A 27,923-nucleotide genomic window follows, 5' to 3' on the forward strand; every position below is an offset into this window, starting at 1 on the left:
CACACTAGGGGAGCGAACAGAGGTAGGAGCTTTGTGCGGCTTACGCTGCTGTTCGTCTCTTTTGCACCACTAGAAGAGCGGACCTAGGCAGGTGCCATATCTAGTGGTTCGTGTCCTCGCACACTAGTGGAGCGAACGCAGGTAGGAGCTTTGTGCGGCTTACGCTGCTGTTCGTCTCTTTTGCACCACTAGAAGAGCGGACCTAGGTAGGTGCCATTTCGCACACATTGCCTTTGTCTCTGTGATTATTAACAGAGATCATTCCACACACACTCCAAGTAAGGGAGGAATTGCTTTACTTTCTTATTATATCCTTCTGTGAGTTAACAGAGGTATTGCACTCTGCCATAGTCTGCAGCAGAGTCTTTGCACGGTGGACCCTGACTGTCTGATACTCCTTTAAGTTATTATCAGACAGCCCCCCATAACAGCCGCACTGTTCACTACTCACACGAATAGTACCGCATTCAGGTTACTCGTTACTTTGCAAATTTTTCCCCATTGTCTTGGCTTGCACACATTTTCTCTGTCTCTCTCCCAGTCTCTGTCTGTCTGTCTGTCTGTCTGTCTGTCTCTGTCTGTCTCTTGGCCTGTCTTCTTCTCTCTGTCTCTCTGTCTGTCTCTTTCCCTGTTTGTCTATGTATTTTTGTCTGTCTCTCTCTGTCTGTTTGTATTTCTGTCTATTTGTCTGACTGTCTGTCTCTCTCTGTTTGTCTCTTTCCCTGTTTGTGTGTCTCTGTCTCTTTCCCTGTCTGCCTCTGTCTGTCTCTTTCCCTGTCTCTCTGTCTGTCTTTTTCCCTGCCTGTCTCTTTCCCTGTCTGTCTGCCTCTTTCCCTGTCTGTCTCTGTCTGACTGTCTGTCTCTTTCCCTGTCTGTCTGCCTCTGTCTGTCTCTTTCACTGTCTGTTGTTTGCCTCTTTCCCTGTCTGTCTCTTTCCCTATCTGTCTGTCTCTGTCTGACCCTGTCTCTTTCCCTGTCTGTCTGCCTCTGTCTGTCTCTTTCCCTCTCTGTCTCTTTCCCTGTCTCTCTGTCCGTTTCATTCCCTGTATGTCTCTGTCTGTCTGTCTCTCTCCCTGTCTGTCTGTTTCCCTGTCTGTCTGCCTCTTTCCCTGTCTGTCTCTTTCCCTGTCTGTCTCTGTCTGTTTCATTCCCTGTCTGTCTCTGTCTTTCTCTTTTCTTTTTCTCTTTCTTGTTGTGTGCCGGAGCTACATTTTCTATTATTGGACTATTTTTCTCCAGAGCACCCCTATTTCGGTAGTTGAGCCAGGTCTACTCTTTCATTGTCTCTGTCTTTCTGTCTCTTTCCCTGTCTGTCCCTTTCCCTGCCTGTCTCTGTCTTTCTGTCTCTTTCCCTGCCTGTCCCTTTCCCTGCCTGTCTCTGTCTTTCTGTCTCTTTCCCCATCTGTTTCTTTCCCTGTCTGTCGCTCTCTGCCTCTCTCTCTATCTGTCTCTCTCTCTCAGTCTGTCTTTCTGTCTCTGTCTGTCTCCACTGACATCACATCACCTCACACATAAGCTTCTTATACTAGGAATGTCTTTGTTCCTATAGCAACCAATCACAGCTGCTATTAATGACCTGTAGCTCCCAGCTCCATTGGCTTTAATGTAAGCAGGTATTTTTAGTGAATAACTGTAAAGCGAGGGGTTAAATTTTCCCGTGAAAACATAGCCTATGACGTTCCCTGAGTCACATGAGGCGTCTGTGCAAACGTTTGTGATTATAAATGTGGCCGTCATACATACATACACTCAGCTTTATATATATAGATATGAAAATGATAAATCTGACAAAAGCTTTCATGAGGCCTTGTGCGCACACTGCTTTTTTTGCTGTGTTGTTTGCGGCGTTTTTGGTGCAGAATTGGTGCATTTTGTGTTCATAAGCTTCATTCAGTCCTTCCCCAGCAAAGTCTATGAGAAAACCGAAATGCTGTTCGCACGTTGCTTCTTTTTTTCCTTACAGAGATTTTCTGCAGCAAAAAGATGCCGCATGTCACTTATTTTCTGCATTTTTCCTTGCGCTTTGCCAGTGACAATGTTAAAAAAAGCAAGGGCAAAAATGCATGCAAAAACGTAGTAAAACCGCAACAAAACGCAGTAAGAACGCATGCCTTATTGGTCCTGTTTTTCCTCAGGTAGGTGCGTTTTTCGGCCAGAGGTGCGCTTTTCGCTGGAGAAACAAATCAGCAGTGTGCGCACATAGAGTTATACTGTCATACAGACGCCAACGTCACAATAATATAGTCCAAAGAATACTGCCATATACAATGAAAATAATGCCACCATTTACTGCCCAAATAATATATAGAATACAAATATTGCCTTCAAGACCCAGCACAATACTATGATAATCTTTCATACGATGTCACCAGTGACAATAGCAATATAAAAATATATTCATAATGAAAATAATACCACCTACATTAGACTACACAATATTGCCATATAGCACCAAGAAAATAATGCCCTATATCCTAAACCATACCATTAATCAACTAATGCCATATGCAAATGAAACTGACAACAAGAGCCTATGTAATAGCGCCATATGAGCTTATATAATACCGCCATATAGTGTAGTTTCATGTAATACTTCTGTACATTCCACCATACAATGGTGAACAACATGTGGTCTTGTGGCTGCTGTACCCAGGGCCGTATTCTTTATCACCCAAATTTCTCCAATCCAATATGGAGGGAAGGTCCAGAGAGGTTTAACCCCCGGGTGTCTTTAGTTCTGTCATGTGACTAATTCTTCTCTCCCAGCATGCACTGGTCACTGTCCCAACAACAGAGCCTGAACTGGCAAAAAAGAGAGGCTCCAGGGGTGGAGGCAGCGCGTGTGGAGGCTAGACGGTTATAATCAGGCAGGCTCCCCTTGGAGCTGCGGACACGTTACAAATAAGAGGCCGAGGTTGTCAGGATTGTTTGTGAATCCCCGCACCAGGGTTTGTTTTGTTTCAGCACTGGAGCCGAGCTTTAACTGTTAGTTTCCTGCCCCCCGGCATCTTATACTCACCCTCCAGTGTTTTCATGCTTTTTCCTTGCCGCTCCGTTTCCACTGCGCCATCTTGTGATTAACTTTTTTGAGTGCCTGGATGTCACAAATTACCTCACAAGAGCTCAACACAAGTCTATGAGAACCAGGACAAGGCCAGGACGAGACAAGCACTAGGCCAGAATGAGGCCAGAGGAGCGAGGCCAAAAGTAGGCCAGGACTAGTCATTAATGAGGCCAGAACAAGGTCAGAACGAGACCAGAACGAGGTGAGAACAAGGCCAGAATGATACCAGAGCGAAGCCAGAGTGAAGCCAGGACAAGGTAAGAACAAGGCCAGAGTGAGATCAGAACGAGGTCAAAACGAGGCCAGATTGAGATCAGAATGAGCCAAGGATGAGGCCAGAGCGAGGCCAGAATAAGATCAGAATGAAGCGAGGATAAGGCCAGAATGAAGCCAGAATGAGATCAGAATGAGGCGAGGATGAGGCCAGGATGAGGCCATAATAAGGCGAGGATGAGACAAGCACTAATCTATAACGAGGCCAGAACGAGGCCAGCATTAGACCAGAACGAGGTCAGAATGAGTCCAGAATAAGACCAGAATGAGGCCATAGTGAGGGTCAGAACGAGGCCAGCTCAAGGCCAGAATGAAGCCAGAATGAGATCAGAATAAGGTAAGGATGAGGCCAGAGCAAAGCCAGGATGAGGCCAGAATGAGGACAGAGCGAGGCCAGAATGAAGCCAGAATGAGATCAGAATGAGGCGAGGATGAGGCCAGGATGAGGCCATAATAAGGCGAGGATGAGACAAGCACTAATCTATAACGAGGCCAGAACGAGGCCAGCATTAGACCAGAACGAGGTCAGAATGAGTCCAGAATGAGACCAGAACGAGGCCACAGTGAGGTCAGAACGAGGCCAGCTCAAGGCCAGAATGAAGCCAGAATGAGATCAGAATAAGGTAAGGATGAGGCCAGAGCAAAGCCAGGATGAGGCCAGAATGAGGACAGAGCGAGGCCAGAATGAAGCCAGAATGAGATCAGAATGAGGCGAGAATGAAGCCAGGATGAGGCCATAATAAAGCGAGGACGAGACAAGCACTAGTCTATAATGAGGCCAGAACGAGGCCAGATTGAGATCAGAATGAACCAAGGATGAGGCCAGAGCGAGGCCAGAATGAAGACAGAATGAGATCAGAATGGGGCAAGGATGAGGCCAGAGCAAAGCCAGGATGAGGCCAGAATGAGGACAGAGCGAGGCCAGAATGAAGCCAGAATGAGATCAGAATGAGGTGAGGATGAGGCCAGAGTGAAGCCAGGATGAGGCCAGAACAAGGCCAGAGTGAAGCCAGAACGAGGCCAGAGTGAGGTCAGAACAAGGCCAAAACGAGGCCAGCTCAAGGCCAGAATGAAGCCAGAATGAGATCAGAATGAGGCGAGGATGAGGCCAAAGCAAGGACAGGACAAGGCCTGAATTAGGCCATAACGCAGCCAGGGTGAGACAAGCACTAGTCCATAATGAGGCCAGAACGAGGTCAGCATGTGACCAGAATGAAGTCAGAACGAAGCCAGAATGAGACCAGAATGAAGTCAAAACGAGGCCAGAATGACACCAGAATGAAGTCAAGATGATGTCAGAGCGAGGGTAGGACGAGGCCCTAATGAGACCATAACGAGGCCAGAGTGAAGCCAGGACGAAGTCATAACAAGGCCAGAGTGGGGTCAGAACGAGGCAAAAACGAGACCAGAATGAAGCCAGAATGAGATCAGAATGAGGCGAGGATGAGGTCAGAGTGAGGTCAGGACGAGGCCAGAATGAGGCCATAACAGGGTCAGAGCGAGGCTCCCATAACAATATTGTAACACCCATACCAGTGTCCCCGCGCTGTTGTCGTGGGCGGGGAGGGGACGCTGCGCTCACCCACTGCTCGGGTCCGGCTGCTGTGGCTGCTCGCTCGGTCAGTGGCTCGAGCTGTGGCCCGGATCCCGGGGGCTCGAGCGGCACTCCTCGCCCGTGAGTGAATGGGGTGGTTTGGTGTAGGGATATTGTCCGCGACGCCACCCACGGTTTGTGGTGAGGTTGGGGGCAGCACCGCTGCTCTGTACGGGGATCCCGGGAGCGTTGACAGGGAGCAGCTGAGATGTTTTCTCCCCTCCGTGGGTAGGGGGTTTTTGGTGGTCCCGGGGCCCGGTGGTGGAGGTCGGAAGGTAGGATGTGGGGCCTGGCCGGGTGCAGGGTCGCGGGGCAGCGCAGTGCCAGAAGGCACGGTGGTACTTACTCAGCCTGTAACGCACACGGAGTCTCTCGTAAAACAAACAGCTGGATGGACGAGTCCCACAGACGGCTGCGGCGGTCACTCCCGGTAGGTTAGCGGTAACTGTCTCTTCCTGTACCAGTGTTTTGTACTCGGCCCCAATGGCTTCCCACTGATAGCCCGCTCCCCAGCGGTGTGTTGGCTAAGGGAGCCCTTCCTTTGCCCGCAGGCTCTGGCCCTGGGAGCTCTAGCTCTGGCGGTAGCTCTATCTCCCTCACGGTTTGGACGGTTGCCTTCGGTCGGGTCTTTGATGCTGGGAAACCCCGGAGGTTCCCGTCGCTGACGGATTTGACCGGTTTTACGGCGACTCCTAGCCTGGTCAGAGTTCGTAGGCCCTGCCGGATGGTGCTGGCCTCTCTTCGCTCCCCAATCCGGTACCAGCGGGCCACCGCCCGTCCCCGGTTTTTACGGTTGTACGTCGATCGGCCTCTCCTGCAGACGGTCACCACCGTCTGCCAACTTTGCTGTATGTGCCCGGGCCACGCACCCGGACACGGTCAGTCAGTTCCTCCACTACTACTTCCTCACTCTACAACTCCTCAAACTGTTCTGCCTCCTTTTCCCACCTCCAGGACTGTGAACTCCTCAGTGGGTGGAGCCAACCGCCTGGCTTCGCCCCACCTGGTGTGGACATCAGTCCCTGGAGGAAGGCAACAAGGATTTGTGTTTGACTTCGGTGTTCCTAACCGGGGTGTGGGGTGTGTTGTTGCAGTACCTGTGACGTCCTGGCTTGTCCAGGGCGCCACACTGTCATGCCCCATCTCCCAACAGGAACATCAGTTGTCTCACCTGTCTGACCATCCTGCGGTGGCCGCCCTGCCCCCAGTCCGCGCTGCTGTCTCCCAGAGCCTGAGTACACCTCACTTGCCTAATGGTTCTGCCCGAAGGATGGGTCTGAGGCCACGCCCATTTTCTTACAGGGCCAGCGCACTTTTACCCGGAAGCATCCCTGTCTGATGTCATTCTGCTGAGAGCTGCTGCTGACATTTATCTATACATTAGAACCTCGGATTACGAGATACCCAGTTTGCGAGCGTTTTGCAAGAAGAGCACAGCTTTTTACAAATTTGTAACTTGGTTTCCAAGCAATGCTTTGCGTTATGAGGAGGTAACCTTTGTGTTCATAATTACTATATACAGTGCAGTGTTCCATTGTACAGTATATACTATATACTGTATGTTTATAAATTTGCACTTGTGGATACAGTACTGTGCTTTCTGCCATCCAGTACAGCACATTGCTTGTACTGTAATCTGCCTGTAAAAAAAACAAAGATGAAAATAATATATACATATACCCTGCTGTAGCTAATTAAAAGCATAGTGCACATAGGGTACCCTATGTTTTTTTATATGCATTATAAATATGAGGGGGTATGAGGCTTTAGTCCTTACGTTTGGGGTCACTTTCACCTTTACTCGTAGGGTCCTTGCAATAGACAGGGGGCGACATAGAACACACATCAGTCTCTGGTAAAACAAACATGAACCTTTATTGCAGACCACTCTTCATCCGTGCTTCAGGCCCTTAGGACCGCTCGTGCTGTGTCTGCTCCTGGCACTCGCCCTGGGCACTTTCCTCCAGCAGCTGAGTCATATGTAAGCTTAGTCCCCTGTATCTTTGCCGTGCGGCCGCAGTGTATCACTCAGATCCTCAGATGCGTAGAAGCTCCTGGCCAGTTCAGGGACCCGCCGGCGGTGTTGCTGTACCCTGACATCCCACCAGCTTCAGGACGCTGAAGGGCGAGGTCTTGACACAGGAAAATTCCTCCCTTTCTAGAGAGACCCTAGCTCTTGGTCCTGCCTGTACACTTCAGCTCCTGCCGCTTACTGTAGTGATGTGTTGGTCGCGAACGATCCGACACAAAGATCCGGCTCCCTGCTGTGACTGACAGGAGCCGGATCCCCAGTGAGAGCCACTAAATTCTCTAAACGGTGCTTTTTGCAGCTGAAACCCCGCCCACCCGCGGCTAAACCTCGCCCACTCAACTATCTAATTTGTCTCTTGCGGGTGGGCGGGGTTTCATTGGCATTACTATAATCTTAAATATGTGTTCACCTGGGGTGAACACATGTTTAATAGGGAGCCAAGAACGATCCGAATGAGTTGGCTCTTTTTCGTGAGAGGAGCCATGGGAACCAGATCACCAAAAGAGCCGGACTGCCCATCATTAGCTTACTGACTCACAAACTCCTCTCTGCTTCTGAACCTTCTTCACTCCTCCCTCCTGTATCCAGCTCTCTGGTAACCTTCTTACTGCTCTTCCTGTGTTCCTGTTCTATCCTATTAACTAACTTCCACTGACTTCCCACTCCTGCTGCTTGTTTCCCTAGTTGCAACTAAGACTACCTATCTATATAAAATACTTTACTGACCTATATTATATCTGTGCATCTGTACCAGGGTCCTCGCAGACACTCAAATGAGGACATCCTCGGAAACTTCGGCATTATCGAGGCCCCAGCGACATCACCAGGGGATCTTATTGTTGATGTGCATCTGCTCAGACCTTCAGCAGTTTCCAGTCTTTTTGAAAGCTGTAAGTGCTGCACGGAGGCTCAGATCACCGGAGAACTATATGGCAGAATTAGGAGTAAATTGACAAGCAACATCTGCCAGGGGCTTAATAAATGGTGTCAATAGGAGTCCAGGGACAGTACTCGATAGAGTGCCACACTTAAGGCTCACTTACACCACCGTATAACATGGACGCTCCAAAGTTATACTATTATTAATGAATAAATCTCCTATCGGCACCACCAACTATCAACTTCAGTTCACACTGGACAATCCCTTTTAATAACAGAAGCCAAATTTATAAAATAATTGTTTTATTGAATTTGCATTTATTTTGTGCATTTCAAATGGAAGTTTATTTAGTACATGTCCACTCGGCCCTATATCTCAAAAGTCCCAAAAATCAGCTACCGATATAGGTGAGAATGAGATTAGTAGCACCTCAAGCAAATTTTAGGAGACCTATATTTGTAGAAAAGCGGAGAAGGCAGCAGGAGAGCAGTAATATAAAGCTTGTTATATGGAAAGTCTCAGAGAATAAGCAAAAAAGTTCATGTTAGAACCGTGAAGAGTAATTCCACCGTGCAGTGAGGGCTTCTAACAAAACTTAGATCCAGAATGAACCTTTTTGGATACCATTTTGGATGTCCATTTTTTTCCCCCTCATAGGTGTGCAAAGGGAAGGTGCAGTCTAATTTTACCAGGAGACCCGCCCCCGAGGAGCTTTTCAAATGTCCTCATAGGTGTGCAAAGGGAAGGTGGACTCTAAGCTCTGCTGAAGACCCACCCTCTAGGAGCTTTTCAAATATCCTCATAGGTGTGCAAAGGGAAGGTGGAGTCTAAGCTCTTCTGAAGACCGGCCCCCGAGGAGCTTTTCAAATGTCCTCATAGGTGTCCAAAGTGAAGGTGGAGTCTAATCTCAGATGAAGACCCGCCCTTCAAGAACAGAAGAGTGGAGAAAAGTGCACAAAAAACTAAAGGTGACACACAAAACCCTGTTTAAACCTTTAGGATTGATAGGACCTGTCTAACGGCCAAGTTAACAGCAGGCCACATCCAGAAAAAAAACAACTTTCTAGAATTACCAAGAATACTATCAGACATCTAAGGACCTGATTAACCATTTGCCTTTTTTTTCTGTTTTGTCTTGTCATATTCATTGTTGCTTTTTTGTTCCAAATTTTTCAAAATGTTATGAATTTTGTGCAAAGTCTTAATTTTTGTCCTTCACACTTTTCTCAAGAAGGCACAAAAAGTGGGCCAAAATCTCGGATGTAAATAAAATCACTCCAGAGGTGGAAGCCGAAGAACGTTTGTGCCAAATTAGACCAAAGAAGGGATGTAACAATAAATTATTTTCCAAATTTTTGAATTTGTAAATTTCTTAACCTTCTTGGGTGAAGGTGGAATAGTCCAGCAAATTTTGAAGGTCACATCTCCATCCAAAATGTCCATCAGATGGAGTAAAGAGGTGGTGGTGCGTATGCTCTACTGATACTCCGTCCCAGTAGAAACATTGTCTAGAATTAAATTCTAAATCTGAAGTCCACAGATGTCTCCAAATTGCAATATTTTTCTAAGATCTTCCATTAATGGTCATTATCAGTCAGCATTAACGGACGTCCGTTCGCCATGTAGAAGACTTTCAGTCTCCTCGCTCTCCTGTCTGCAGCGTCTACACATCAGAGGTTTGTGCAGCCCATTGTAAAGTCCGGTTCCCAGTAGGAGAATGATGAAGCCCAGGATCTGCAGTGCGTGGAACTTCTCCCACCCCACCGCCAGGCTGACAACCCAGATGACCACGGTCCGGAGGCTGTCCAGCACCATACGAGTGGTGGCACTGATTTCCTTTGTGACGCTGATACCAGCGAAGTTGAAGAAGGCGATGCTGCTGATGTTTCCCAGTAGAGCCAAAATTATGAGCGGCTGGTTGCCCATTTGGCAAAAAGCATCCAAGGAGTCTTCCAGAACGCCTCGCTCGCTGCTGCTGAAACTGCCGGCAGGAATGTAGTAGAAGGGGATCAGCAGTAACGTGAGGATGCAAAATCCAAACAGACCTGTGTAAGACATAAAAGTCCCTGTTAGTTTATGCTTTGTTATCCTCACTCCCGTCCAGGACCTTCTTTAAGGGGATGTCCACTTTCCATGCTCGGTGCTCATTACTTATAACTAGTGATGAGTGAGCACTACCATGCTTGGGTGCTCAGTTCTCGTAACTAGTGATGACCGAGCACTACCATGCTCAGGTACTCGGTTCTCATAACAAGCAGTTGAATGCTCCGATGGTTGCATCTTGAGTACCCAAGCATAATGGAAGTCAATGGGAAACGCAAGCATTTTTCCGGAAGAAATGAAGTGCCCACTCATGACTAGTCATAAATTCTAGTTTGTACTCACCCTCTGTGCCCACTGCTCGGAGCGGGTGCACGTTATGTTTGTAGACGAATTTCTCTTCCAACACCATTTGGATGGCTACAATAATTTGGGCCATGATGATCAGCAGGTCCCCTGCAGAGTGGAGAAGAGGAGAAGATGAGCAGTAGGTAATGCCTGGACTGTAATTTTTCCCAGGGACCTCAATGGACCTTTACCAAGCCGTACACTTGGCTAAAGTTTGAAACAACTGGTACGATACCAAAGTTTGGCCCAAGATAGGTAAACGTGACCAAGAGACATCATAGAACGAGGTGGTAGACCTCCCCAAAATGCGCTGATTCAGCTTTCCCAGAACCTTGTGATCAATGTTACCTAACCTGTAATGACATCACTGAGGTTTTTCCCACTGCTCGGACCACTGATTAAGTCGGCCAATCCCACGATGATCAGGCCAGCGATGGTGACTAGGATTCCCACCCACTGACTGCACTCCAGCTTCCTCCCCAAGAAGGCAACGGAGAGAAGACCGGTGAATATGATGACGGCTCCTCGTAACATCTGGAAGCTGGAAGCGCTGGTCATGTTCAGAGCTGGAATGTGAAAGATACAACAAATATGTAAGAATATACCGTAAGGAAGGTGAGCACCCGGTGCATGGAGCACTCACGGAAGATAATCCTGTATATAGCCAGATCTGCTCCCAGCTGAGAAGAGGACACAATGTATGCAGTGAAGACAATGCTCTGTGAGCAAAACGCCAAGCAGAGATTTGGAAAATGGTGAACAATTAAAAAGGTATGTGAGAAAGTTGTAGAATTTTTGTACAGAGGTTCAGCTTCATTTTTATAGACCCCCAGAAACCCCCTTTAATAATTATTGTAAGACTAGTGATGAGTGGAGCAGCTTTGTTCTGTACTCACCCACATACATGATACTGGTGCCAGTCATGTCACAGATCGCCGGTGGGAGAAAGAGAAGGGAGTTGAAGGGCTGCGAAGGCTCCAGGGTCGGCTGAGAGGATCGTCGGTCCTTGAGCACCAAAATGTAGAAGACGGCCAGACAGGAGAGTTCTCCCAGGAACATGCCCACCGCCTGGAAGACAGACACAAGCTCTGCAGCCTGGCACAAAACTCTGACATCCGGCCATAGATGGACCTCCACATAGACATCACCACTACAGAAGACCTCCTTTGTCACAAGTTGTGGAGTTCACCTTGTTTTTCGAACGTCTGCTGATACCTGAGATCACTTCCTACTTACCTCTGTTTTGCTCTCTCACATTCATCCACGACTGACTGTAATCCAACCTGCCCTGAGTTCACTTTGGAATCGTAGGCCCCCGAGAGGTCTGTTTAGCATAGTGTCCCACCCAATGAGACCACCCGGTCACTGACTGGTGGGCTCACAGAATGTGATAAAAACGTACTGAAATAACTCTACATTGCCATTTAACGCATCTCATCAGGCTCGCCCCCCCAGCAAATCTAAGGCTTGGCCACTAGTGAAAATCAGGCTCGCCCTATAGTGGGATTCAGGCTCGCCCCACTGAGGGATCAAGGTTTACCCTACAGCGGAACTCAGGTTCACCCTACAGTTTGGCTATGGTTCGCTCCACAGTGAAACACAGCCTCATCCTATAGCGGGAACTAAGCTTGGCCTATAATAAACTGAGGCATGCCCTAAGCCAGACTCAGTTTTGCCCTAGAGTAGGACTCAGTATCGCCAAAAAGACTGGGTCAGTCTCGCTGCACAGGAAACACAGGCTCATCATATAGTCTGGCTTATGCTTGCCTTAAACCGAGTCTCAAGCTTGCCTTACAGTGGGACCCAGGCTAAACCTATAATGAAATTGAGGCATGTCCAACAGCGGGACATGCTCAGGCTCACCCCACAGCGAGACACAAGCTTGACCTCTAACGAAACTGAGGCTAGCCCTACAGTGGGAGTCAGGCTCACCCTACAGCAAGACTCAGGCTCACCAAACAGCGGGACACCTGATTGCCCTCCAGCAGGACCCAAGCTTGGCCTATAACTAAACTGAGGCTCACCCTCCAGAAGGACTCAGATTTGTGCTACAGCAAAACTCAGGCTCGCTGTACAGTTGGACTCAATCTTGATAGCCGACACTTTCAGGGTCAAAGTGATGTATGACATGATGTGGTCACATCACTCCTGCGAGGAATAGGAGATGGCGGGATAGAAGATAGCGGGAGGGTAGGCACTCCAATGGAACTAAAGAAATAGGGGACTTTTATGGTCAACTGGCAAATGTGAGGGGGCTGTATGGGGGGAACACTGTGAGGAGGCATAATGTAGAGACTGGCAGTGTTATACCTAATAAGGGTGGACACTGTGGCAGTTATACCTAATAACAGTGAACATAGTGGCAGTTATACCTGATAAGGTTGGGCACTGGCAGTTATATCTAATATGGGTGGACACTGTAGAAATTATACCTAATATGGGTGGACAGTGTGGCAATTATACCTAATAGGGGTGGACACTGGCAATTATACCTAATAGGGGTGGACACTGGCATTTATACCTAATAGGGGTGGAGAGTGTCTCAGCTAAATCTAATAAGGGTGGACAGTGTGGCAGTTATACCTAATAAGGGTGGACAGTGTGGCAGGTATACCTAATAAGGGTGGACAGTGTGGCAGGTATACCTAATAAGGGTGGACAGTGTGGCAGTTATACCTAATAAGGCTGGACAGTGTGGGAGTTATACCTAATAAGGCTGGACAGTGTGGCAGTTATACCTAATAAGGCTGGACAGTGTGGCAGTTATACCTAATAAGGGTGGACAGTGTGGCAGTTATACCTAATAACAGTGGATATAGTGGCAGTTATACCTCATAAGGTTGGGCACTGGCAGTTATACCCAATAAGGGTGGACAGTGTGGCAATTATACCTAATAGCGGTGGACACTGGCAATTATACCTAATAGGGGTGGACACTGGCATTTATACCTAATAGGGGTGGAGAGTGTCTCAGCTAAATCTAATAAGGGTGGACAGTGTGGCAGTTATACCTAATAAGGGTGGACAGTGTGGCAGGTATACCTAATAAGGGTGGACAGTGTGGCAGTTATACCTAATAAGGGTGGACAGTGTGGCAGGTATACCTAATAAGAGTGGACAGTGTGGCAGTTATACCTAATAAGGCTGGACAGTGTGGCAGTTATACCTAATAAGGGTGGACAGTGTGGCAGTTATACCTAATAAGGGTGGACAGTGTGGCAATTATACCTAATAGGGATGGACAGTGTGTCAGCTAAATCTAATAAGGGTGGACAGTGTGGCAGTTATACCTAATAGGGGTGGACAGTGTGGCAGTTATACCTAATAAGGGTGGACAGTGTGGCAGTTATACCTAATAAGGGTGGACAGTGTGGCAGTTATACCTAATAAGGGTGGACAGTGTGGCAGTTATACCTAATAAGGGTGGACAGTGTGGCAGTTATACCTAATAAGGGTGGACAGTGTGGCAGTTATACCTAATAAGGGTGGACAGTGTGGCAATTATACCTAATAAGGCTGGACAGTGTGGCAGTTATACATAATAAGGGTGGACAGTGTGGCAGTTATACCTAATAAGGGTGGACAGTGTGGCAGTTATACCTAATAAGGCTGGACAGTGTGGGAGTTATACCTAATAAGGGCGGACAGTGTGGCAGTTATACCTAATAAGGCTGGACAGTGTGGCAGTTATACCTAATAAGGGTGGACAGTGTGGCAGTTATACCTAATAACAGTGGATATAGTGGCAGTTATACCTCATAAGGTTGGGCACTGGCAGTTATACCCAATAAGGGTGGACAGTGTGGCAATTATACAAAATAGCGGTGGACACTGGCAATTATACCTAATAGGGGTGGACACTGGCATTTATACCTAATAGGGGTGGAGAGTGTCTCAGCTAAATCTAATAAGGGTGGACAGTGTGGCAGTTATACCTACTAAGGGTGGACAGTGTGGCAGGTATACCTAATAAGGGTGGACAGTGTGGCAGTTATACCTAATAAGGGTGGACAGTGTGGCAGGTATACCTAATAAGGGTGGACAGTGTTGCAGTTATACCTAATAAGGGTGGACAGTGTGGCAGTTATACCTAATAAGGGTGGACAGTGTGGCAATTATACCTAATAGGGATGGACAGTGTGTCAGCTAAATCTAATAAGGGTGGACAGTGTGGCAGTTATACCTAATAGGGGTGGACAGTGTGGCAGTTATACCTAATAAGGGTGGACAGTGTGGCAGTTATACCTAATAAGGGTGGACAGTGTGGCAGTTATACCTAATAAGGGTGGACAGTGTGGCAGTTATACCTAATAAGGGTGGACAGTGTGGCAGTTATACCTAATAAGGGTGGACAGTGTGGCAGTTATACCTAATAAGGGTGGACAGTGTGGCAATTATACCTAATAAGGCTGGACAGTGTGGCAGTTATACATAATAAGGGTGGACAGTGTGGCAGTTATACCTAATAAGGGTGGACAGTGTGGCAGTTATACCTAATAAGGGTGGACAGTGTGGCAGTTATACCTAATAAGGGTGGACAGTGTGGCAGTTATACCTAATAACAGTGGATATAGTGGCAGTTATACCTCACAAGGTTGGGCACTGGCAATTATACCTAATAGGGGTGGACAGTGTGTCAGCAAAATCTAATAAGGGTGGACAGTGTGGCAGTTATACCTAATAAGGGTGGACACTGTGGCAGTTATACCTAATAAGGGTGGACAGTGTGGCAGGTATACCTAATAAGGGTGGACAGTGTGGCAGTTATACCTAATAAGAGTGGACAGTGTGGCAGTTATACCTAAAAAGGCTGGACAGTGTGGCAGTTATACCTAATAACAGTGGATATAGTGGCAGTTATACCTCATAAGGTTGGGCACTGGCAGTTATACCTAATAAGGGTGGACAGTATGGCAATTATACCTAATAGGGGTGGACAGTGTGTCAGCTAAATCTAATAAGGGTGGACAGTGTGGCAGTTATACCTAATAGGGGTGGACAGTGTGGCAGTTATACCTAATAAGGGTGGACAGTGTGGCAGTGATACCTAATAAGGGTGGACAGTGTGGCAGTTATACCTAATAAGGGAGGACAGTGTGGCAGTTATACCTAATAAGGCTGGACAGTGTGGCAGTTATACATAATAAGGGTGGACAGTGTGGCAGTTATACCTAATAAGGGTGGACAGTGTGGCAGTTATACCTAATAAGGCTGGCCAGTGTGGCAGTTATACCTAATAAGGCTGGACAGTGTGGCAGTTATACCTAATAAGGGTGGACAGTGTGGCAGTTATAGGTAATAAGGGTGGACAGTGTGGCAGTTATACCTAATAACAGTGGATATAGTGGCAGTTATACCTCACAAGGTTGGGCACTGGCAATTATACCTAATAGGGGTGGACAGTGTGTCAGCAAAATCTAATAAGGGTGGACAGTGTGGCAGTTATACCTAATAGGGGTGGACAGTGTGGCAGTTATACCTAATAAGGGTGGACAGTGTGGCAGGTATACCTAATAAGGGTGGACAGTGTGGCATGTATACCTAATAAGGGTGGACAGTGTGGCAGTTAAACCTAAAAAGGGTGGGCAGTGTGTCAGTTATACCTAATATGGGTGGACAGTTTGGCAGTTATACCTAATAAGGCTGGACAGTGTGGCAGTTATACCGAATAAGGGTGGACAGTGTGGCAGTTATACCTAATAAGGGCGGACAGTGTGGCAGTTATACCTAATAAGGGTGGACAGTGTGGCAGTTATACCTAATAAGGGGGGACAGTGTGGCAGTTATACCTAATAGGGGTGGACAGTTTGGCAGTTATACCTAATAAGGCTGGACAGTGTGGCAGTTATACCTAATAGGGCTGGACAGTGTGGCAGTTATACCTAATAGGGGTGGACAGTGTGGCAGTTATACCTAATAGTTGTGGACAGTGTGGCAGTTATAGGTAATAAGGGTGGACAGTGTGTCAGTTATAATTAATAAGGGTGGACAGTGTGGTGGTTATAGCTAATAAGGTCATACAGCGTCTTCAGTACACAGTGCGCAGCATCTGTAAGCACGCTCTGGCACTATGATTGACCACTTAAGCTGTGTATAGGTGGGGGAACCAAATTTAATTTTTGCCCATTCTTTGCCTCTTTCATGGGACTATTACACGGATGTGTCTCACCTGCAGGAATGGATGCTCAAACTGATGAGACGGGGATCCTTTACATCCTTTAGCTTCAAAATTGTCCGCCCATCTAAAAGCAAGCAGAGGTACATAGTGTGAGAGGGGTACGCCGCTGATGATTGATAATGTGACGCCCCTGGCCTATCAGGTCGTCACAGGGTATTGTACAGCATATCCTTCAGTGCAGTATCCACCTCCTCCTTGGTTACGGGTCCCTAACTACGTGGTGTTCCTACATCAGCCAATAAAATCCTAGGTACACTCTGCACCACACCCACCAGACACACCAGTGGACGGCCTGAGTGCAATATGGTCGCCCACTTGGGGGGTTGCTTAGGGGAGGTTAGGAGTGTCAAAAGAGAGGAGTGAGTTAGCCAGTTTAGTGGTGACTCTCAAAAGGAGAGGTCACAAGATGAGTTGTGTGGTGACTCTTGAGAGGAGATGTCACAAGGAGCAGGGCTCCTGACGAAATGCCTAGGTGGCAGACGGTGGTTTGGGCCTAGTAGGAGCTGGACCCCCGGTCGCAAGGGATCATGGCAAGGGGCACGGAACTGTCGAGGAGGACAGCCGGCGGCCTTGCACCATCACCGGGCTGGGACCAGGGCACGACAGGGTATGTGGACCCTAGGTCGGGGAGTAGCTTCAGGTAACCTGACAATTGACCCGACGAGAACGGAGCCTTCACGATCCGCTCTCCACCCACTCCAAAATCGGGGTACTAGCGCAATGAGGGGGATAGGACTTTCCACCAAAACGTTCCAGAAAATCCCAAGCGTGAACCCTGAGAGCAAGCTCCCTCAATTAGCCATAGTGGGGAGCGGGACCCAGCAAGTTTCATACTACCAAGACCACAAGAGAAGTAAACTAGGTGCCAGGAGGCAGGTCACGGATCACCTGGCAACACCATTGGGGATAGGACCCAAACTACCTCCCCTCAGCAGCAGCGGTGTCCAGAACTTTGGTTTATCCGGTTGTCGGTGTCAGCTTACTGGACTGAGTGAGTACGAGAGTGACCCCTTCACTCCCCACGGCACTCCCCGAACACCATCACCGAGTCCCGGGGCATCCCCCCTACCCGTGGAGGGTCCTAACACCTGGCTGTCCATCACCCTCGGGTACTCCCAACTGCAGCGGTGGTACTCCTAATTACCACACACCACGGGTGGCGTCACAAACTTTAACACAATCCCCTGTAAATACCCCCTTCATTCTGGGTGGCCGCACGACCCCCGGGTCCGGACACCCCTCGAGCCACCGCGGATCCGGATCCGAGCAGCCTGGCTGCTGACACGGGGGCGGCACAATAATGTGATAGAACACATGGCTGCTATGAGCCTCTTTCTTTTTCCTGACAAGCTTCTTGGGGATTTCCTTACACTTCTGCAGGCCTTTTTAATTCATATGATGTTTTTTCCTTGTATTTCAATGAAAAGATGCAAATCCACCCTTTTCTTTTAGAAAACAGACACATTTGAAAATATCACTGTCCTGTCCATGGAAGGTGACTGGCCGGGAGCAAAATAAAAATGTTACACCCCAAATAATGCAAAGCAGAAGAGATGTTCTGCAGATTCACCACCAGATGGCGACATGACAGCATAGAATGTAGATAAGCTCCAGTCTGGACAGAAGTTCTTAAAGCTGCTGATCGGTGCGGGTCCCAGCAGTCGGACCCCACCAATAAACAACATCACCTACCCTGTAGAGAGGGGAGTCCTTGTTTTCACCGGAGAAATACTGTATAAGTGCATGTCTGCTAGTGTGTAAATGTCACATGACAGGGAGGGGTTAAACTTCCAAGTATTTAATCTCTACAAGAGAAAAATACTACCCCACTATGACCAGACCACATATTACCACCACATAGTGGCCGAATAATGCAAAACTGATCATGAGTAAAAACCACAATACTAATAATACTATTATTATACATAGGAGGTCTGTATATAGTGTATACCAGGGGTGGGCAATACATTTTTCCAAGGGGCCACAAGAGATACCATGACTGTTCTGGAGGCCAAACCAATAGCCTGAAATGAATTTTGTTTAACATTAACTAATATTAACATATCAATCATATTATTATTTTATATACACACAGTCTAAGCCCACACACATTCCCCTATATACAGCATGAGCCCTTCCTTTGCCTCCTAAATACTGTATGAGCCCCAGATAGCCCCTTATATATAGCATGAGCCCCCACATAGCCTCCGATATATTATCAGCCCCACATAGCCCTGAGCCCCCACATAGCCCCCTATATACAGCATGATCCCCCACATAGTCTCCTATATTCAGAATGAGCCAACACATAGCCCCCTATATACAGCATGATCCCCCACATAGTCTCCTATATTCAGAATGAGCCAACACATAGACCCCTATATACAGTATGAGCCCCCACATAGCCTCCTATATACAATATGAAACCTCACATAGCCAACTATATACAATATGAGTCTAGCACCCCTGAGGTATCAGGTGCCACAAAATATGCAACCTGTGGACAACTCAAACCCTGGAATACCAGTGCTGGTGACAACACAACACAAAAACACATAACCCCTTTTCCCTGCCTGGAGACAGCTTAGAGATGGGTCTGATGGAAGCCGCCTATTGGAAGGGGGCTCATCCAATCGGTAAGCTAGAAATCCGGGAGGGGAAGGGGCTGGACTTAAACAGAGAGCGGGAACTAAAGTATGTTAAGAGCAAGGAGGACGTCAGTAAAGAGCGAGGAGAACGTCAGTGAAGAGCGAGGAGAACATCAGTGAAGAACAAGGAGGACATCAGTGAAAAGCGAGGAGAACGTCAGTGAAGAGCGAGGAGGACGTCAGTGAAGAGCGAGGAGGACGTCAGTGAAGAGCGAGGAGGACGTCAGTGAAGAGCGAGGAGGACGTCAGTGAAGAGCGAGGAGGACGTCAGTGAAGAGCGAGGAGGACGTCAGTGAAGAGCGAGGAGGACGTCAGTGAAGAGCGAGGAGGACGTCAGTGAAGAGCGAGGAGGACGTCAGTGAAGAGCGAGGAGGACGTCAGTGAAGAGCGAGGAGGACGTCAGTGAAGAGCGAGGAGGACGTCAGTGAAGAGCGAGGAGGACGTTAGTGAAGAGCGAGGAGGACGTCAGTGAAGAGCGAGGAGGACGTCAGTGAAGAGCGAGGAGGACGTCAGTGAAGAGCGAGGAGGACGTCAGTGAAGATCGTGGAGGACGTCAGTGAAGATCGTGGAGGACGTCTGTGAAGAGCGTGGAAGACGTCAGTGAAGAGCGAGGGGGACTTCAGTTATGAGCGAGGAGGACGTCAGTTATGAGCGAGGAGGACGTCAGTTATGAGCGAGGAGGACGTCAGTTATGAGCGAGGAGGACGTCAGTGAAGAGCGAGGAGGACGTCAGTGAAGAGCGAGGAGGACGCCAGTGAAGAGCAAGGAGGACGTCAGTTATGAGTGAGGAGGACGTCAGTGAAGAGCGAGGAGGACATCAGTGAAGAGCGAGAAGGACATCAGTGAAGAGCGAGGAGGACGTCAGTGAAGAGCGAGGAGGACGTCAGTTATGAGCGAGGAGGACGTCAGTGAAGAGCGAGGAGGACGTCAGTTATGAGCGAGGAGGACGTCAGTGAAGAGCGAGGAGGACGTCAGTGAAGAGCGAGGAGGACGTCAGTGAAGAGCAAGGAGGACGTCAGTTAAGAGTGAGGAGGATGTCAGTTATGAGCGAGGAGGATGTCAGTTATGAGCGAGGAGGACGTCAGTTATGAGCGAGGAGGACGTCAGTTATGAGCGAGGAGGACGTCAGTTATGAGCGAGGAGGACATCAGTTATGAGTGAGGAGGACGTGAGAGAAAGTGAGGAGAAAGGTGTTAAAACCTGAAGAAAGAACTGGAGCTAAAAAGGAGGAGAGTTGCTGTGGAGTAAGGAACCAGTACTCAAGGATCCCAGGGTTGCCAGAGGAGTGCAGGACCAGGACTCACAGCATCCAGCACAGGCGGGGTGCAGAATCCTTAAACGGGAGTACGCTTCAAGCTACCTGTTAAATCTGCCAGGTGAGGGGATCTTCAGGGTCCCTCACCAACCTGAGTGTCCGGCGGAAAGCAGCAAAAAGGGGACCTGGGGACAGGGACAGGAGTCCAGCCCATTAAATTTTCCAGGCTGCCTGCTATACGGGTAAAGACTGTGAAGTGGAGGGGATCCCAGGAAGCTTTAGGCTACGGGGAGCCACCAAAAACCAAAGTGTGCACGGAGGACAGCTCACCAGGTGACTAACTGGCACTGGGAACAAAAGGTGAAGGAACACCTGAAACCAGCACCACCAGGACACTGGTACCAGAACAGTGAGTAAACACCAGTTTAAACTGCAGTCCCTGTGAGGCTTGAATTCTTTTTACCTTGGTGCATCATCAGCTCATACCGCACACTACAACCACCATCATCCTCTTCCAGGGCCTAGTCCTAATTGCGGAGGGCCAGAACACCTGAGCTGCATTATACTACCCGCCCCAGTAAGATCACGCAGCGCCAGCTCCTACAAATTAGCCGCAACCCGCAAGTGGCGTGGTCAAAAACTCATTTATTTTATCACCCTTTTTTGGATCGACCCCTAGGGCCATGGAACCGGGCATCAGTCACGACCACAACTCCCCTGTTCACCACACGCCCGGGACCGAGTATCCCACTGCCCTGGGTAGTCACATGAGCAACTACATAGCCAACTATACACCGTGTGCAGAATTATTAGGCAAGTTGTATTTTAGAGGATTTTTTTTATTATTGATCAACAACTATGTTCTCAATCAACCCAAAAGACTCATAAATGTCAAAGCTTAATATTTTTGGCAGTTGGAGGGGTTTTTAGATTTGGCTATCTTAGGAGGATACCTGTTTGGGCAGGTAACTATTACTGTGCAGAATTTTTAGGCAACTTAATAAAAACCAAATCTATTCCCCTCTCACTTGTTTATTTTCACCAGGTAAACCAATATAACTGCACAAAATTTAGAAGTAAACATTTCTGACATGCAAAAACAAAACCCCAAAAAATGAGTGCCCACTATAGCCCCCTTTCTTTCTGATGACACTCAGCAGCCGACCATCCATAAATTCTGTCATTGCTTGATCTGTTTACGATCCACATTGCGTGCAGCAGCCACCACAGCCTCCAGACACTGTTCCGGGAGGTGTCCTGTTTTCCCTCCCTGTAGATCTCACATTTTATGAGGGACCACAGGTTCTCTATGGGGTTCAGATCAGGGGAACAAGGGGGCCATGCCATTATTTTTTCATCTTTTAGACCTTTACTGGCCAGCGACGCTATGGAGTAGTTGGATGCATGTGATGGAGCATTGTCCTGCATGAAAATCATGTCTTTCTTGAACGATACCGACTTCTTCCTGTACCACTGCTTGATGAAGTTGTCTTCCAGAAACTGGCATTAGGTCTGGGAGTTGAGCTTCACCCCATCCTCAACCCGAAAAGGTCCCACAAGTTGATCTTTGATGATCCCAGCCCATACCAGTCCCCACCTCCACCTTGCTGGCGTCTGAGTCCGAGTGGAGCTCTCTGTCCTTTACTGATCCAGCCTCTGGCCCATCCATCTGCCCATCAAGAGTCACTCTCATTTCATCAGTCCATAAAACCTTTGAAGAATCAGTCTTCAGATATTTCTTGGCCCAGTCTTGAGGTTTTATCTCATGTTTCTTGGTCAGAGGTGGTGGTTTTTCAGCCTTCCTTACCTTGGCCATGTCCCTGGTTATGGCACACCTTGTGCTTTTTGATACTCCAGTAACGTTGCAGCTCTGGAATATGGCCAAACTGGTGGCAAATGGCATCTTGGCAGCTTCACGCTTGATTTTCCTCAATTCATGGGCAGTTATTTTGCGCCTTTTTTGCCTAACACGCTTCTTGCGACCATGTTGGCTATTTACCATGAAACGCTTGATTGTTCGGTGATCACGCTTCAAAAGTTTGGCAATTTCAAGACTGCTGCATCCCTCTACAAGACATCTCACAATATTGGACTTTTCAGAGCCCGTCCAATCTCTCTTCAGACCCATTCTGCCAAAGGAAAGGAAGTTGCCTAATAATTCTGCACACAGTGTATACAGTATAAACTTCACATATCCACTATGAGCCCCACATAGCCTCCTATATACAGTATGAGCTTCATATAGCTTCCTATGTATACTATGAGCCCCACATAGCCTCCTATACATATAGTATGAGCCCCACATGGCCCACATAATCCTACCATTTAGATCCTGCCTTATACAATAAATGTTTTACCTATACTTATATATTACTGCCAAATACTCAAATACCACATACACTGTCCTATAGATCCTGCATAAAACTGCAATATAGGTGCCAAACAAGAAGAGTCTCAGGAATGTGGCCGTCAGCCGGTGCCGGGGACCTGTCAGGACCTGCATGAGTCAGTGACAGGTGAGAACCTGCGGATCCTGCGGATGATCCAGGTAAACAGAGCGACAACCGGGGAACACCCCTGACCTGACGGTAAAGGGACAGCAAAGCTCCAGGGCAGAGGTGCAGTGTGAGCGTCCTGCGCCCTTTACCCATTAACCCTGTATTATCATTACATTATGCTGAAATCTGACATAAACTTTTAAAAATAAAGAGATTTATTTTTTTATTTTTATTCAACTATATTATTATCCAGCCCTAACCCTAGTGCTAGCTCTAACAGTAACTATAGCACAAGCCCTAAACCTAGCCGTAGCCCTAACCTAAAGCTTAGAGCCCTAGCTCTAATACTAACCATAACCTTAAGCCTAGCCATAGTCCTAACCTAAACTCTAGCCCTAACCTTAGCTCTAATCCAAACCCTAGCTCTAACCTTAGCCCTAGCTCTAACACTAATCTATCCCTAATCCAAACCCTAGCTCTAACCTTAGCCCTAGCTCTAATACTAACCATAACCTTAAGCCTAGCCATAGTCCTAACCTAAACTCTAGCCCTAACCTTAGCTCTAATCCAAACCCTAGCTCTAACCTTAGCCCTAGCTCTAATACTAACCATAACCTTAAGCCTAGCCATAGTCCTAACCTAAACTCTATCCCTAACCTTAGCTCTAATCCAAACCCTAGCTCTAACCTTAGCCCTAGCTCTAACATTAATCTATCCCTAATCCAAACCCTAGCTCTAACCTTAGCCCTAGCTCTAATACCCTAGCTGTAACCTTAGCTCTAATCCAAACCCTAGCTCTAACAATAGCCATAACCTTAAGCCTAGCCATAGTCCTAACCTAAACTCTAGCCCTAACCTTAGCTCTAACCTTAGCCCTAGCTCTAACACTAATCTATCCCTAATCCAAACCTTAGCTCTAAGCTTAGCCCTAGCTCTAATACTAACCATAGCCTTAACCTTAAGCCTAGCCATAGCCCTAAACTAAACCCTAGCTCTAACCTTAGTTCTAATCCAAACCCTACCTCCAACCATAGCCATAACCTTAAGCCTAGCCATAGTCCTAACCTAAACTCTAGCCCTAATCTTAGATCTAATCCAAACCCTAGCTCTAACAGTAATCTATCCCTAATCCAAACCCTAGCTCTAACCTTAGCCCTAGCTCTAAAACTAACCATAGCCTTAACCTTAAGCCTAGCCATAGCCCTAAACTAAACCCTAGCTCTAACCTTAGTTCTAATCCAAACCCTACTTCCAACCATAGCCATAACCTTAAGCCTAGCCATAGTCCTAACCTAAACTCTAGCCCTAATCTTAGATCTAATCCAAACCCTAGCTCTAACAGTAATCTATCCCTAATCCAAACCCTAGCTCTAACCTTAGCCCTAGCTCTAACACTAATCTATCCCTAATCCAAACCCTAGCTCTAACCTTAGCCCTAGCTCTAATACTAATCTATCCCTAATCCAAACCCTAGCTCTAACCTTAGCCCTAGCTCTAATACTAACCATAACCTTAAGCCTAGCCATAGTCCTAACCTAAACTCTAGCCCTAACCTTAGCTCTAATCCAAACCCTAGCTCTAACCTTAGCCCTAGCTCTAACACTAATCTATCCCTAATCCAAACCCTAGCTCTAACCTTAGCCCTAGCTCTAATACTAACCATAACCTTAAGCCTAGCCATAGTCCTAACCTAAACTCTAGCCCTAACCTTAGCTCTAATCCAAACCCTAGCTCTAACCTTAGCCCTAGCTCTAATACTAACCATAACCTTAAGCCTAGCCATAGTCCTAACCTAAACTCTATCCCTAACCTTAGCTCTAATCCAAACCCTAGCTCTAACCTTAGCCCTAGCTCTAACATTAATCTATCCCTAATCCAAACCCTAGCTCTAACCTTAGCCCTAGCTCTAATACCCTAGCTGTAACCTTAGCTCTAATCCAAACCCTAGCTCTAACAATAGCCATAACCTTAAGCCTAGCCATAGTCCTAACCTAAACTCTAGCCCTAACCTTAGCTCTAACCTTAGCCCTAGCTCTAACACTAATCTATCCCTAATCCAAACCTTAGCTCTAAGCTTAGCCCTAGCTCTAATACTAACCATAGCCTTAACCTTAAGCCTAGCCATAGCCCTAAACTAAACCCTAGCTCTAACCTTAGTTCTAATCCAAACCCTACCTCCAACCATAGCCATAACCTTAAGCCTAGCCATAGTCCTAACCTAAACTCTAGCCCTAATCTTAGATCTAATCCAAACCCTAGCTCTAACAGTAATCTATCCCTAATCCAAACCCTAGCTCTAACCTTAGCCCTAGCTCTAAAACTAACCATAGCCTTAACCTTAAGCCTAGCCATAGCCCTAAACTAAACCCTAGCTCTAACCTTAGTTCTAATCCAAACCCTACTTCCAACCATAGCCATAACCTTAAGCCTAGCCATAGTCCTAACCTAAACTCTAGCCCTAATCTTAGATCTAATCCAAACCCTAGCTCTAACAGTAATCTATCCCTAATCCAAACCCTAGCTCTAACCTTAGCCCTAGCTCTAATACTAACCATAGCCTTAACCTTAAGCCTAGCCATAGCCCTAAACTAAACCCTAGCTCTAACCTTAGCCCTAGCTCTAATACTAACCATAGCCATAACCTTAAGCCTAGCCATAGTCCCAGCCTAAACTCTAGCCCTAACCTTAGCTCTAACCTTAAGCCCTAGCTCTAATACTAATTTATCCCTAATCCAAACCTTAGCTCTAACCTTAGCCCTAGCTCTAATACTAACCATAGCCTTAACCTTAAGCCTAGCCATAGCCCTAAATTAAACCCTAGCTCTAACCTTAGCCCTGGTTCTAACACTAACCTATTCCTAATCCAATCCCTAGTACCATCTTTAGCCCTAGTTCTAAGCCTAACCGTAGCCCTAATCCTAAACCAAGTCATAGCCCTAGCTCTAAGCCTAGTCCTAACCTTTGACTTAACTCTAACACTATCCGTAGCCCTAACCCTAAATAAAGCCTTAACCTAAACCCTAACCTTAACCCTAGCTCTAACCCCAAATCTAGCCCTACCCCTAGCTCTAGTACTAACCTACCCCTACCCCTATCCAAACCCAAGCTCTATCCTTAGCCCTAGCTCTAAACCTAACCTTAACCTTAAACCTACTCATAGCCCTGGCTTTAACCCTTGCCTTTAACAAGCTGTAATTGTAGCCATAACCCTAGTTAGGTTTAAAAAAAAAGTCTAAAATATAAAAGTTTATTTTCGGGTTAATGTTTTGTTTCTAGGGACATTTTTTATATTTGGGACAGCACGTCCAGCAGTTCTCTGTCTCCCCTCTGACAGAATCCAAAGTGAGAAAAGGGGTAAAGAGCTTCTGGAGAGCAGAGCGCGGCACACGAGGAGGCAGTGCATACGATTCACTACTGTCTTCATTCATTAGGTGCTCGGCTTCTATCATCTTGTTCACTGCCTATGCAGAGCGCAGCAGTTGAGACGCGTTTGATATCATCTGCAGTGCTCTGCAGAGTTAATGACCAAGATGACAGTCTTGTTGTTTTAATTTCTTTTCCCGGAACATCTGACAAGGACGAGACATAGAATCTGGTGGCTTTTCACCATCAATACCCTGAAGCTTCACCCACTGTCAGCCATAAGATAAGCAGCAGTCCCATGTAAGGTCTCATTCAGACCCTTTATAGTCACATGATGGAGTATTGCTCTAGATCACGTAGACGCGTCCGATCTTTATCTTTGATAACAGAAGCCGGAGAAACCTTCTCATATTTTCAAAAAACTAATAAAACTCCAATGGTAAAATCTGACAATGGCCGATCACCGCCGAAAATCGCTGACGTCTGAGCGAGGCTGAAAACAATCCCCTGCTGCTACAGAAAAAGGAAAACTGCAGCTTTGTGAATGCAGCTCTGGATACGACTAGAGAACGAGACATGAACCGGCGATAGATTTCGGAAGAGAGAAAGGATCATATCTGCAACCAGGGGAAAGTTTCACTTTCAGCTGCAGATGATTAACAGCAGAGGACGGACTCTGCCCCCTCATTCACAACCGAAGAGTTCAGAGACTTCAGAGACCTGTACTAAGTAAATAACCAAATAATAATCACTCCGGGAAATACAGAGAGCAGATTCTAACGTCTCCCTGTGTTATCTGTGGTGTTACATAGGACTGCAGGTGACATCTACTACATTAACTGTACTCAGATAATAATATCCCCACACACAATGCCCCTCTGTATAATATCCCTCAAGTATGCTGCACCTTTGTATACTATCCCCCCACACAAGTTGCCACTCTTTATATTTATATCCTCACACACACTACCCCTCTGTAGACTATCTCCCCACACACACATTGTTCCTCTATATAATATCCTCCTGGTATATATGGGCCCATCCTGATATATATGTCCCCATCCTGGGCCCTTTTTGGTATGTATGTCCTTATCCTGGTTTATTGTCCCCTTCATAGCATATATGTCCTCCTCCTGGCTGGGACCCTCCTGGTATATATGTCACCATCCTGGTTTATTTGTCCCCATACTGGTATATATATTCCATCCTAGGCCCCTCTTGGCATGTATATTCCCCCTCCTGGGCACATTCCAGTATAATGACTCCATCCTGGTGTTTGTCCCCTTCCTGGTATATATGTCTTCCTTCTTGAATATGTCCCCTTCTTGGGCCTCTCATATATTTGTCTGCCGCAGAAAGAAAAAAACAAACATTTTACTCACACTCCCTAGCTCCCATGTCATGCGGCATCCTCTTTGAGTCGCAACGCATTTCAGCTGGAGGTGCTCCCTCCACCGCGTATCCAGCTGAAGCAAGGCAGCGACTGGGGACGGTGCCCCCCCCACTTCCCCCAGTGATCTTGAGCTCACACAGCGCCTACTGTTCTCACCAAATGCCGTGTCCTCGCCACCTCCGCATTAACTGCAGCAGTGTGATGAGGTTGAAGAGTGATGAACTCATCACGCTGTGCCGCAAGATGACGCGGGCGGCTGCCTTCTCTGCCAAATCACCTTGCTTCCGGCCTCATGGCTAATTTGCATGCGATGTCCTAGAAGGGCTTTGCATGCAATTTAGCCGTGTGTGCGGTGAC

At 47.3% G+C, this 27,923-nt stretch overlaps 1 protein-coding gene across 1 annotated transcript in view; it reads right to left on the reverse strand.

Moving 5' to 3' along the window:
• Positions 1 to 8,147: 8,147 nt before the first annotated feature.
• The window catches only part of SLC35F6 (solute carrier family 35 member F6), a 56,904-nt gene continuing 37,128 nt past the window's right edge, over positions 8,148 to 27,923 (reverse strand). Inside the window, exons 3-7 of the mRNA XM_075338862.1 lie at positions 16,401 to 16,473; positions 11,128 to 11,299; positions 10,585 to 10,797; positions 10,229 to 10,339; positions 8,148 to 9,888 (exon numbers count right to left, since the gene is read on the reverse strand). Of these exons, the coding sequence (XP_075194977.1) occupies positions 9,434 to 9,888; positions 10,229 to 10,339; positions 10,585 to 10,797; positions 11,128 to 11,299; positions 16,401 to 16,473 (1,024 nt within the window). The 3' untranslated portion in view covers positions 8,148 to 9,433. The remainder of the gene's footprint in view (positions 9,889 to 10,228; positions 10,340 to 10,584; positions 10,798 to 11,127; positions 11,300 to 16,400; positions 16,474 to 27,923) is intronic.

Source organism: Anomaloglossus baeobatrachus, chromosome 3 (assembly GCF_048569485.1).
Source record: "Anomaloglossus baeobatrachus isolate aAnoBae1 chromosome 3, aAnoBae1.hap1, whole genome shotgun sequence".
NCBI lineage: Eukaryota > Metazoa > Chordata > Amphibia > Anura > Aromobatidae > Anomaloglossus > Anomaloglossus baeobatrachus.